Source organism: Nasonia vitripennis, chromosome 5 (assembly GCF_009193385.2).
Source record: "Nasonia vitripennis strain AsymCx chromosome 5, Nvit_psr_1.1, whole genome shotgun sequence".
Taxonomy (NCBI): domain Eukaryota; kingdom Metazoa; phylum Arthropoda; class Insecta; order Hymenoptera; family Pteromalidae; genus Nasonia; species Nasonia vitripennis.
Window position 1 is genome coordinate 24,061,233 of NC_045761.1, and position 13,995 is coordinate 24,075,227.

General features: G+C 31.3%; 2 protein-coding genes and 1 long non-coding RNA gene across 9 annotated transcripts in view; all 3 read left to right on the forward strand.

Moving 5' to 3' along the window:
- LOC100123363 (longitudinals lacking) overlaps nt 1-13,995 on the forward strand; it is a 280,984-nt gene that overhangs the window by 234,199 nt on the left and 32,790 nt on the right. The gene's annotated exons all lie outside the window — the stretch shown is intronic.
- On the forward strand, nt 4,274-5,590 carry LOC116417586. The gene is made up of 2 exons (XR_004227837.2): nt 4,274-4,964; nt 5,050-5,590. It is a non-coding gene; the product is annotated as an uncharacterized LOC116417586 (long non-coding RNA).
- LOC100679598 (gastrula zinc finger protein XlCGF57.1-like) lies at nt 10,340-11,202 on the forward strand. The gene is made up of 2 exons (XM_016985600.3): nt 10,340-10,589; nt 10,734-11,202. Exons 1-2 carry the CDS (start codon nt 10,454-10,456, stop codon nt 10,961-10,963), a joined length of 366 nt encoding a protein of 121 aa, XP_016841089.1. The 5' UTR covers nt 10,340-10,453; the 3' UTR covers nt 10,964-11,202.

Here is a 13,995-nt window from a genome sequence, read left to right on the forward strand (position 1 = left end):
ACCTACGTTTATTAAGTCCCATAGTTTTTAATTAAAGAATTAATTCCGGCACAAAACAATCGTGCCAATAGTCTGCATTTATTAAACTCATTTCATTGTAGAAAATAGAAAATACTAACAACCTATTGCCAAACAGGTATAGCGCAAAGAAAATACAAATGCCGCCTAATACTCATCCTGCATATATTATTCTTATATAGGCAAAGATAGCACAGCGTACGTCGCGGTAGTTCTATTTTTCATAAACCATAGCCAATATTTATACAAAACAAGTAATAATAAAATAATCATATACTATACAAACACTCCATTTATGTTATATGCAAACACGTGACTGTATCTTAATGAAGCCGAAAAAGTAGATTTTTTATACAACTTTTCTAATTAATGTATTGCGTTATTATTATAAGTAGACTATAACTTCATAAAAATAAAAGTCGAGGCTATCATATGATTACTTTGATTTTGAATGATAATAGTCTTCTATCTGGTTTACTTAGTCCAACTTAATTTTAATAAACCCTAAGACATATAGGATTAACAAATAAAAAATCATAAACAATAAATTTTGATTCTACCAAATTTTGGAAAATTTATACTTAAATTATTGTTTATTATTACTGGCTTAATCGAAAACAATAATAAACTGAAATAGTGCCTCCAATAATTAATTAGCTATATATAAGCTAAACGTTTGATTATTATACAAACTATTTTGATGTCTTGTAAGAAATAAGAAGAAAAAACATGATTTAAAAAAAAATAAAATTACAATTAAAAATGTCATCACATGAACTTAAAAATGCTTAATCAACGTACACTATACATTTTTATATTTTATAGACTATAAACAGTATTTTTATGCTACATGATAATGTTTATATATACAATATTGAAAACAAATTATTATAAAACTAAACTAATAATCGATTGCGATAATTTTTATACGAAATAGAACTAATTACATGCAAAAAGTATGGTGTATTAAGAACTAAACATTTTTTTTAATGGATCCATCAAGTATAATTTGTATGCAGTCATTTTACATATACATTAAATCTAACAAAATTTAGCGTTGATCGTTAAAAAATGCTATAAGCACTCGACATTATATGTTTAAAAATATTTAGGCTTTAAAATTTTATGGAAATTACGGACAGCATGAATAAGTAATTGAAGCCAAAACTGAGCTTTGTATTTTTAAAACCACAAAAACTTTTGAATGAAATATTAGAAATAATGCGTGTTATATTTATATTGTAAGGATTTTAAATTTTAAGAACAAAAAAACGTAATGGGAAATCATTCTTGAAAAGATTTGGAAGACCTAACAAGATTTAGCATTTTGAACGTCCAAGTGAGCTGTAAAGAACTTTACAATGAGCCTTACATTGCGTGCCTTTAAGCGTAATATTTAGATAATAAGATGAGAGGCGTTAAGTATATTTACAACCAACAAGTTACTCATATGCATTTTTTTTTAATGAATTAAAAAATCAAGAATTTTTACGAATTTCTAATAATGTATTTGATATGTTTGATCCCTTTACATTCAATATTTTATTTGTTTGAATGCTTGTCACTTTTACTAAACGCCTCAATCAAATATGTAATACTCAATATTATTATATTTTTAATCATGAACTTTTCTAATACTATACTTATGCTTATAGTATCTGGCATATACGTTTTAGCTTCTTTGAAATAAATGTAAAATGCAACGCAATGCTTTAAATAAAAAAAAGAAAATTATTGCAGCAATAATGTTAAATTGATTTTTTATATATTTTGAATGTCCAAAATTCAGTATACTGCTAATTTTTCGCATATTATCACATATTGAAAAGTTCTAAAGATTTAGTTGTATTGATTTTATTGGTATAATAATAAAATAATAATAATAATAATAATAATAAATTATAAAGCTTTTAATATTACTTTCAAAACCAACCCTTCATTTTTAATACATTTATCTTTCCTTATTATTAATAGTATTTATATTTTTATAGGTGTTCCAGTCAGGCTTAATCACATACAAGAAAATAGCCAGAAAAAAATTGTGAACTGAAATTTGGAAAAAATGCACTACCGAATTTTTTAACAAAGGAAAAATGTTACGATTTTGTTTTATTCTAAATAAAAATAATGTATGAATAAATAATTTTGTTTTTTATGAGTTCCTTATTTTCTGATTTTCAACGTATAACTATAAAAAGGCTGAAAAAATAAATAGCAAATTAGTACTTTTTCCGGGATACAACAAATTTTATCTATATGTACTGATTTAAGACATCTTTTGTTTATGCAATCAGATATTGATCAAATTTATTTCTGTTTGCAGATATGAGAAAACAAACATTTCATTGTTACAACTGTGGAAGATCATACCTCAGAAGAGATTCTTTGTTACGGCATTTGCGCGTTGAATGTGGGAAGTTGCCCAAGTATTTTTGCCAGTTCTGTCATAAAGCTATCAAACAAAAATCCAATTACCAACGCCATATTGCATTAAAACACGGTGTTTTAAATTCTACTTCGTAATGACTGTTTAATAAATTACTTAAGAACAGAAAAACATATTCTTTCTACAAACCTTTTTTATAAGTGATTCAAATTAGCAAAAATTTAATTTTGTCTGATAGATAGAATTGAAAAAAATGTAACTAAAGAACAAAAAATAATGTTTTCTTGTTCAACATAATTTTACCCTTCATAACTAGAAAGATAATTATTGATCTAGATTTTAAAGTATATACTGTACACAACCTGAAGATCTTAATCAACAACTGAAGATAACTTTAAATCTTAAGATTATTTTTTATGACGCAATTTTTTATTTATAAAATTAGATTACTGTACATTTTTCATTTAAATACATTTAATTTGGCTATTACTGAATAATTTTCATAAAACTCACCCATTTGAAGATCTTGAACAATCGGTGAGTTGATGGTTGAAATTTTGTCATTTTCTTATAAAAGCAAGTACCTATAAAAAAAGTTTTTCTTATAGCACAGTGTGGCTATCATCCACGTTTAAGTCACGCCTATCTGTAACCTAAGTCGTCCATTATTGCGCCGTGTATATCGCACTCGCTACGCTCGTGCGCTAACCGTACAGTACCATAATGGACTGCTTAGAACACGGATAGGCGTGACTTGGCGAATTTAAGCAGCTGTGTTATAAAATTGTTTACGATACTTGTGAACTCGCTCCGCTCGGGCGTTAATACACGCCGTGCAATAATCGGCTACTCAGGTCACACGTATCGTAATATACTATTTTTATTAATCAGTTCTTAAAATGTTTTAACTGTAAAATAATCTGTTTTAAAGAATTAGACATTTTTTAACAGTATTTATAAAGAAATTAAAAATATCTAAATGTGAATATTTGTTAAATATACAAAAAATCTTATTTTGTTAAAAGTTACTGAATAACAAGGGAAAAATGGTATTAACTTAAAAAACGGTTATTAACCTAACCACTGCTTGTTTTCAAATTTCATAACAGTTTTTTTTTTCATTTCGAAGGCTTGAAAATCTCCTGCAAATTTTTGTCTGTTATACAAGCTCATCCTTTAAATACTCAAGTCGGTGCATTTCCCTTTGCTAAAAATGGTCTTTTTTCACTTTCTGTCTGAACAGGTATAGCAGTACCCGATATGACCTTACTCAATCTGTTAGCTTCAAAGGTTAAGCCGAGACCTTGGTTATGCTATTGTGGTAAGTCTTATCAAAACAAAGGTAGCTTGAAGCGTCATCAAGAAATCGAATGCGGCAAGGAACCTAAGTATATCTGCCACATCTGCTTTAAACGTTTCAAACAGAAGACAAACTTTCGACGACACAATGCCGCCGTTCACGGTCACATATTTTCATCTACAAAAAACGAGCCAATCTTGCCAATGCTGTACAACGAGAAGAGTAGCAACTCCTTCTGAAGATGACGCGTGAGAAATCCAACAATATCGAAGAACTGCAATACACTGCACTACACTGAAGATCCGTCATCTTAAATTACATTTAATCAAATATTGATATCCGCTGTTTCTCTGTATGTTAAAAGAAGATAGAAGATATTTTGATTATTATACCTTATAATTTTGATCAATTGAGCGCTTAATTCTTTTTTTCTTTGTTGTGTATAGGTATATATATATATATATATATATATATATATATATATATATATATATATATATATATATATATATATATATATATATATATATATATATATATATATATATATATATATATATATATATATATATGTTTTGTTTAGACATAGAACAATATAAATACTCAAAATGCAAGAAAAAAAAAATGATTTCATAACGTTGTTATATTGATTTATAAGAATATTATTTTGACGGAATAATATCTTATCATTTTCATATGCATATATAAAAAGAACCTTATTATTTCACATTTTATATGTAAAACTGGCCAATTCTAAGGGTTAATCTTTGTCATCAATCTCTTACAATATTAATTTTACTTTTTAAATATATAGACATATAAGAGATATCGTTGCCATAATTGATTATCTCTACGATCTATTATGATTGTTTACGCACTTTTTTGTATTCAGTTTCTTTACTCTCTGATGATACTTCTGCATTTTTATTAATTGACTGATAAGCATAGTCACGAATGCAAGTACCAAAATATGAACCTGATTTTATTAAGATATGGCAGCTTAAGTATTATGAGACTGAAAAAAAATGTATGTCACAGCGTACATAAAAATCCTTTACTGAGTTAACGTGTACAAAATTGTAGATAAATAATAAAACCTGTTAATTGAATAAAATTCCTTTGAAAAAGTATACATATTAATATTTTTTAACGGAGCCAAACCTTACTGACAATTTACAGCTACTTTAAAGATTGCTCAATTTCATCATGAAGATATCATTGTAGACATCATTCAACTTGAAGATAGTAAAATAAGAGAAGGTGATAATTACTTTTTGTTAAACTCAGAAAAAGAGAATTAACTAATGAATTTATGTACAATAGATTACTTACATTGTGTTCACAGGTAATTTTATGAACGTGTCAACCATGCCAAAGCCGGGCCAAAGCGGGTGTACTACTGCTGCTAGTCTACGAGGTACAATAAAAATGCAATGTGCATTAATTAGAAAAAAATGCACCGAGTGGGAACAATCCTTAAGTTAAAGAAAAATCAATGTTTAAAAATGTTAAACTATTTATAATTTTTTTAATGACAATGAACGTTTTTCTTAAATTAGCAGCTGATCTCTATTCAATGTGTATTTGTGCTGTGAGAACTGTTATACTCTACGATGTGTAATAATTTTGCAAGAACTTAACACAATGTTTTTTTTTTGTTATAAAGAATTGATTCCACACATTTTTTTACCGGGATCTTACAGTACAGTTCAGTATTATTCTTTTATTTATTATTGCCTAATATATTGCTAAGTATAATTTTTGAAAATGTTATCGTAAAAATTTTTGTCGAGGTTTTCAAAGTTGTTTATTTATATATAGAAAAATATGTATTTTGCATTATTGCGTATGTTTAATAAATTAAGTATTTGTTTCTGTAAACCAAATTAATATATGTAATTATTTTAACCTTTGACATTATCCACAATTTACAATCACAATGATATAATTTAAAATTTTTATCATCAAATAGTATAGTATATATAGTATTTTTAATTTATTCCGTTTTTGCAGGTCCATGTAAAAGGAAGATCTTATTTTGACAAAGGCACCGTAATCTCAAAAATAAAAATGAGACAACTGTCATCGTGTACAGTTCTGTACTATATTTGCATGAAAAATAATCTAAGTTTCATGTTATATGTATATTAGACATTACTATTTGATCTCCTAATTATTAAAAAGCAACTAAACTGAGCCTGTTATTATAATATGACTTTTGTGAAGACTACATTTCAAAAACTACTACTTTTATAATAGGAGTATATTTAATTATTCTTATACAAGTAACGTACAACTGGCGTAGATGCTTTAAATGTAATAAAAATAATATTAGCTTGCTATTTCGCCGTGTTTCCCAATCTTTGCATTTCTAAGATTTGAGTTTCTGTGAGTTTCAAAATTAATACTTCAGCACAACTTACCATCACTGACATTGTTTCCTTTTTTCATTCCAGGTTATTATGAAGAATATCTTTTTGAATGCGACAGGTGCAAAAAACTATACAGATCAAAAGGGACATTGATTCGACATCAACGTCACGAGTGCGGTGTTGGTCGTCAATTTTCTTGCATATTCTGCGGAAAAAACTTTAAGCATAAGCATCACCTTCGACAGCACACGACTAGATTGCACAACTGTCCAATTGGAAATTAAATTTTGAATTGATTATCATACCGCCATATACTCTGATAGTCGTTATTGGGTTACTATCAAAGTTACAACTGAAGAAGTGATTTTTTTACTTTACGTTTTAATATCACCTTTTAAAGAAAATGTTAAACAAGTAAATCTTTTTTTTTTGTAGTCAGGTGCTCAAAGTTACCTGAATAATAACGTACGCTGCGTGGTCTTTGAAAAAAAATTTATACCCTTTTTGTATTTCTTCGAAAACTATCAACTAACGTATAGATAAAGTGTATAGACTAATAATTTAATCCGAGAAATCATATAGTAACGTTTTTTTTTTATAATAAATCATCATAAGACTTCTTGATTAGAATATATTTTGTAAATTCAATACTGCTTTATAAATAAAAAATTAAAACTTAGAAAAAGAACTTGTACTCCAAACTTTTCTAGTCGTTTAATGATATTTTTTATTTTAGCAAATCAAGTAACTCAATTTTCGTAATCAAACATTCAAAGCCAGAATGCTGTGAATAACGAAAATTTGCAAAAAAAAGTGAAAATAAAAACAATCGCAATTAACACAAACACACATTCCTTCAACCATCTCGAGATAATAGCTATGCATCATCTTAAAGCATCCTGAATGCCCGTCTCGCGTTAATTTGAGAATTCTCCTAGACTAAAGAGCACTATCGCTCTCTGCTTTTTGTGTATTTCAGCTTCCAGTTGGACGGAACATGGCCAGTATACGTGCGAGCGATGCTACAAGATGTATAAGACCCGGGGCTCCTTGACCCAACACCAGAGACGCGAATGTGGCGTTGAGCGTCAATTCGCCTGCGTCATTTGTGGCAGCAGATTCAAGCACAAGCATCATCTGAAGAAGCACCTCAACAGGCTGCACTTCATGTAATCGAGAAAAGTTGATTTGAGAACTTTTTGTAGATTATTAAAACGTGTCTTTTATATCTATAATGGGGGACAACATCCTAATGCGGTCATCTTCAACAGTGTAAAAAGTCATTAGAAGCTCATTAACCTTTATTAAGCAGTGCCATATTTGGGCCTACGTAAAATAAGTAGCTAAAACATTGGCCCAAAAAATGTAGTATTATACTTTATTTTTTAAAATTAGCATAGAATATGTAAAGACCGTATGAAATCAAATACAAGTTACACACAAAGCAATACATCATTAAGTCATAAAGTCATACAATTTGTTTAAAGTCATAATATACAAATGTAAATTATAAATTTTCAACACTGTATCAAAATAATGTTATTTACTTATGTAAGTGTAAATATAGGAATAGATTTGATACATACATGAAATACAACAGTTTGTATATATTATATGATTTTTACTGTTACGCTGTTATTCTAAATCGTCAATCGTTTTCTTCTATTATACGTATACAAATTTTTACCTTTGTGATTTTATTTTTTTTCTTTCTACAATCAGTGTCCGTATTATCATGGTGGAAGCCACTGCTTACTTTGTACAAATCGTATATTTTATAATAAATAAGAATTTCGAAAAATGATATGTAAATAGCAATTTTTATGAATAATACTTACAAATTATAATGTCCTTTTTTCAGGTAACATACAGTTTATTAAAATTATAAATAAACGACGTTTTTGTGTATAGTTGACTAACCTCGTTCTACTGATAGATACTACTGAAATAACTAATTTTCTAAACAGTTTATTTTTCTATATTTATTACATTTCTCCGTCTGCTACTTTAGTTCAACTCTCTCACGCGCAGTTTCTAAATTAATAAAACATGTCATATAAAATCTATTTTTAATTTATCAAATATATTTCTGCAATTACAATTTTTTAATCTTGAATTGCAGGTTTGTTTGCACCAATAGCTTCACACAGAATCATAATCACTCGACCTCTTCATCGGCCAACACTACAAAATCCCAATTTGTACATATGCGATCGATGTGGAAAATCGTATAAATTATCAGCTTCCCTCAGCAGGCACAAAAGACTCGAGTGTGGGGTCGCACCTACAGAGATCTGTCCTTTGTGCGAGAGAAGATTCAAGCACAAATTTGTCCTCAAAGCGCACTATGAAAACTGCAAAAAGCGTTTCATCCAATGAAGATAAGCTAGAGCAGAATTTATTTTTTATTGATTTGAAAGCTGCGTTCAATAGTATATTTTATACTGTAAATATGTATGAACGACAAACCGTTTGCGATATTTTTTATGAATTCGTTGAAAATAAAAAATTGTAATTTGATTATGATAAAAAATTAAACTGTGAGTCCTTTACGCAATCCTAGATTTCTCAGCTTAAATATAACCAAATTCTTTCTTACTCACTCTATGTAACATACAACCTGCTTCTTACAAAAAAGAAAACGTCGAGTAAACCCAAATGTTCATTCGATCCCATACTAATCATTCGAATTCTTCCTCCTTTCGCAGATGACATGATATTCAAGCTTGACCCTCTGGCTATCGATGATGATTATAACTACACGATGCCTCGTCGTAGAAATCGACGATCTGCGGATGTCAGTAACCAGAACTTCCTCTGTGGTCAGTGCGATCGAGGCTACACGAGAATCGAAAATCTCATGCGCCACCAAAGGCTAGAGTGTGGCAAAGAACCTAAGTACATATGCCACATATGTAAAAAATTCTTTTACAGGAGGTACGAACTCAAGAACCACAACGAAGCCAAACACTCGAGGCTGGACCAAGAGATCGTAGAGCCTGAGGAAGTTAAAAGGGGGAGGAAAAGAAAGACAAAGACAATTTTGTGAAAATTGTTGAGAGCAGAGTTTAAGACTACGGAATAATTTCTTGGATGCACACGTGTTATACTTTGTACCCTAAACAATATTAATATGAATTTGAAAACTCAGTATATGTTCTGGATATTATCAATCTACTTAATAATCTCATAAAAAAATAAGAATCTGTGAATGTAAAAATAAAAAGTGATTTGTCAATCTGAGTAACGAGCGTTTTGTCATTCTACAGCTTTTCAGCACCTTCATGTTCATCCTAAGCACTCGAAGTACATCCTCTTAATTATAAACAAAAAATTTTCATTAAAATCACTATTATTATTCTGTATTACATCGCATTACTAATCTAATGCCAATTTCATTTCTTTTTTCAGACTTTCAAATCCTTATGTACGCTTTGGAGGAGATCAGCGATCTACTGCGAGACATATCCAAGTGCCAGAAAGCAACCAAAACAGCCCTTACAAACGTATCATCCGCTCAGATAATAGTCAAACCGGACGACGTCAAACCTGCAGTGACCAACGATATTAATTTACCCGCAGCATGTGATTTCGGCTTTGCTGACAAGTACAGCATCGACCTACCCATGAAAGAGTTGGCCGAGTTCCACGAGTTTGAAGACATGCTCAAGAATGACGAAGCCATGCGCAAAGATTTCGTAAGCTAAAAATTTGTATTTACCAACTGATACTATTAATATTGATCAGTTTAATAGCGGTATCAAAATTTTGCAGTCGGCAGTACTGCCCAGTCTTGTGGATCGGCACAACATTGCCTCGAAGAGTACGACGAATATTCTGAGGAAATTTTTCACTCGAGCTGTGGTTTTGAAGTTTACAGTCCAGAAGAAAATCAGCGACAAGATCGTTTTGAAAGATACCTGCTTTTGCAAGTGTACCATAGGTGAGATATCGTTTTCTTAACGTAAGTGATTCGTGTCGGGGATGATGCTAATAATCCTATGTTTACTCTACAGAGGTACTGATAAAGATGCACAAAGACAACCAGGGAAATCCGATCACAGAAAAGGACGTCTACAGTGCATTTGGAAGCTCCTTGAATAATGCCAAGGATTGGGACGGCTATCGCTCTCAGCGCAAGGAAAAAGAAAAGAAAGTCGTAGCTTTGAATTAAATGTGACATGTTCATCTTTTATCACAGTTTTGAAAATGATATATCGCCTTTACCATAGATTTAATACAATTTTGTAGCCAAAGTTCATTGTGTTTTGTGTAAAGAATAATTAGTTTAGTTTTTGAGTTTGATTAAAATCTTTTTGACGGCTAGATCCGTGTAAGAACCTATAAGAAATACAATGTTTCTTTAATAAGTGTGTAATGCAAATAATAAATATTATCAATAGGTTTTTAATACAAACATTTTTTAATCATTCTCGAATACCCGTCTCTGGATTACTAACTTATTTCACAGAAAGCCTCATCACATGCTTCAATACAGTCAAGAATATTCTTGGTAAGTTTGATCCGACTCCTTAACTCTTACGTTATACCGTTATGTGTTCTATTGTCAACTAAACTATCTTGTTATTTAACAATCTTTCTTCAAAATTGAAATAACCCATGCAAGTATCTCTCACGATAAAAACTCGTGTTTCAGAGTGGTATCCTCCGATGCAACAAATTTATTCACCTGACGACGATGTTACATTGCCGTTTTCCTGCCAACGCTGTGGCCGCCGATATACCCACAAGTACACTCTGTCGCGCCATGTCAAATTCGAGTGTGGTATATTGCCCAACTTTGAGTGCACCCAGTGTATGAAGCGCTTCAAGCATCGGCATCATCTGCGAGAACACGAGAAAACACATCACGCGACCCCGCATTGAAGACGAGAATAAGAAATGAAGAAATTGAAAATATGACAATATCTAAACGTATTTTTTATTTTATATAAGTATTATTATTTTAGGCGTATAACATGCCAAAGAAAATTATATTATTCAAAGTAGCGCTTTACTAATTTGTTTTTGTTTTGTGAAATAATTCACAAGGTGTATTACTTGTAAAGTAATATGATAACTAATTTTCATAAGCTCAAAATAAAACTTTTTGATGAATTAAAAAATATGCCTAATATACCTCTATCATAATCCTATGAATAGCATAGTTTCCTAGACATAACTTTTCTAACACAAATTAACCAACCCTCGAAAAACACTATGAAAATAATAATTCTAATCTAACTAGAAAACATTTCTGTTTTAGATTTCTTCCAAACCGGCTACGACCGTCCAAGTCACCTACAAGTCGCCGTGCACCAATCAACCACTGGTCGATTCATCTGTCCCCAATGTTCGACCTCCTTCACTCGAAAGGATAATTTGCGAAACCATCTGAAATTCCAATGCGGCCAACAGCCTAGGTTTAACTGCCCTTATTGCGATTACCGAACGAAACACTCGCCCAATGTAAGGACACACGTCAGGAGACTTCATCCGGACAGAAAGATTTTCGTTGTCGATGTGTTGCTGGGTAAACATTTGTACTAAGAGGTTTAAGCGTAGTTGAACTGTTTGAAATACTGTTCCTCGAGTTTATTACACTAAGTGTCGTTATAACGAATTCTTATTCGACGTATAGAGTACGAGATTTTTTGAGAGCTTATTTATGAAGAAAGTCCATAATTAAGTTAAATTGTACTGATGATAAATTATATTTTTCAACTATTACATCGATATCTCATATTATGTAAATATTAGAGTTGCAACGATTTTTCAAAGAAAAGTTATGAGAACGAAAAATATGTAATAATATAGTTAGTACATAATATTTCATAGATTATATAGCTTAAATTATATAAGCGTGCCAAGATGTGTTTTTAATTTATAAATGCTGCGATATGAATATTATTAGTGTAAGGTTGTTAGCTTACTTAGCATGAGTATAAGAGGAAGTATTATGCGATAGTTGAAAACAACGAAGGATTAGACAATCCTTTATGTTGAAACTGCAAAAATTAATAATATAGTTTACTAAAACATTTTATTAATAAAAAACTTGACGCTTAACATGACTATCAATATTTTTGTATTATTTTTCAAATCACTCTTATAGGTCTGCTACTTTCTCCAAACTATCATTGTCCACGAGGTAAGCACAAAACATAGTAAATAAAAATGCGCAGCCCCATCGTGTGCTCTGTCACTTCAATACACAATCCAATGAACGTGCACAGCCACATCTTTCACTTAAAATTTCATCTGCTCTATCTTAAGCCCCTTGAAATTTCAAATCCAAATTCAGGCGTAAAACTATCGATGATTCTTTTCGACCTAACCACCCCAAGCCCATCTAACCACCGTCCTTCTGCTTTTTGTTTACCAAAGCAGATTGGGACCGAGTGCACGTATTGGACATCGAGGAAATGCTGGCATCAAACAATATCCGACGCAGACGTCGTCGAGGTCGACCATCGAGCTCCAACTACTGCCTCACCCCTGCAGACAATGGTCAGTTTCCCTGTCCCAATTGTCCGAGCAGCTTCAGTTACGGAAGAGGACTTCAGCAGCATCTTAAATATGCCTGTTGTCAGAGACCCCGATTCAAGTGCCCGTACTGTCAGTACAAATCGAAGTACAGATATAATGCTTACAATCACGTCAGGCATACGCACAAGGATCAGCAGGTCTACTGCATCGAGCTGCAGGATGAAGAGTAGATAGTTTAGGATTTTGGGCTGAAGGAGGTTGAATCATTTTTGACGTCGTGCAAAGGCTGACGTGTTTTGTTTATTTACTTTAATGCGTCGAGCAATTCAATGTGTACTCACATTATTATATGATTTTTCTCTCTGTATTTAATAGCGTAATTGCGTGATCGATATGGAAAATAATTGTGCAAAGCGATGTTGCATAATTGCAGGCACTATACTACTCAGCTATTTTAGGTTTATCGAGTATTGACTGAAAAAAGTGAATTTGTGTTATACTTTTATCTTGATTTTGATTAATCAAAGCCTAGCATTAGTTTGAATTTTTAAATGTATATTTATCGTGCACATTGACAATAAAAAATTGAGGTTTATTTCGATTGCACTTATAAACTTTGTTCAAATTATTTATTAAATCGTATTTAAAGCAAGGGAGTAAATCAATATCTTGTTCCAAAGAATTGGAAGTATATAAAATTTACATTCAACATCTCCACCCTTTCCATATACTCAAATATTAATCTAATCTTAAACGGAAAATATTGTACATGCATGAATAGTAGAACATACCGAATGCATAACAAAATAACCACATTCATACAATATATATTTATTGCAGACTGGAATTTCGTGGTTTTTCCTGATTCAAATCCAAGCCATATAGACGCTAGAGTAACCTCTTACGTCGACCCTCTACTGGATCCCTTAATGTGTAATTTAACCAGCACCAACTCATACATCGCAGGTACAAGGATAATAAATTGCCTAGAGATTACGTACATATTATTTTAATATTGACGTGTACTTTTTCAGGAATTGAAAACTCGGCTAGTCGAACGCCAAAAAAGAAAAATAGAAACAAAGGTCGTTACAATTGCCCAAACTGCGACGCAGTTTACAATCGTTCTGATAACATGAAACAGCACCTGACGTACGCTTGCAATAAACAGCCCAGATTTGGCTGCCCTTATTGTAGTCAGAGAAGAAAACGCACTTGCGAAATATACCAACACGTGAGGAGGTTACACAGCGAACTCGCTGTCGCCTGCATCGACTTGGAAGACCCAACGAGCGCACTTTTAGTTCCAAAATGAATATGCATGCAATTTTCACTGCAGTTTTACCCCTAAATTATTGGTCTACCATTTTCTTTTGATCACTGCGAAATGAGATGTGTAAAATAATAAAACGAATACAAAATTCACGGCT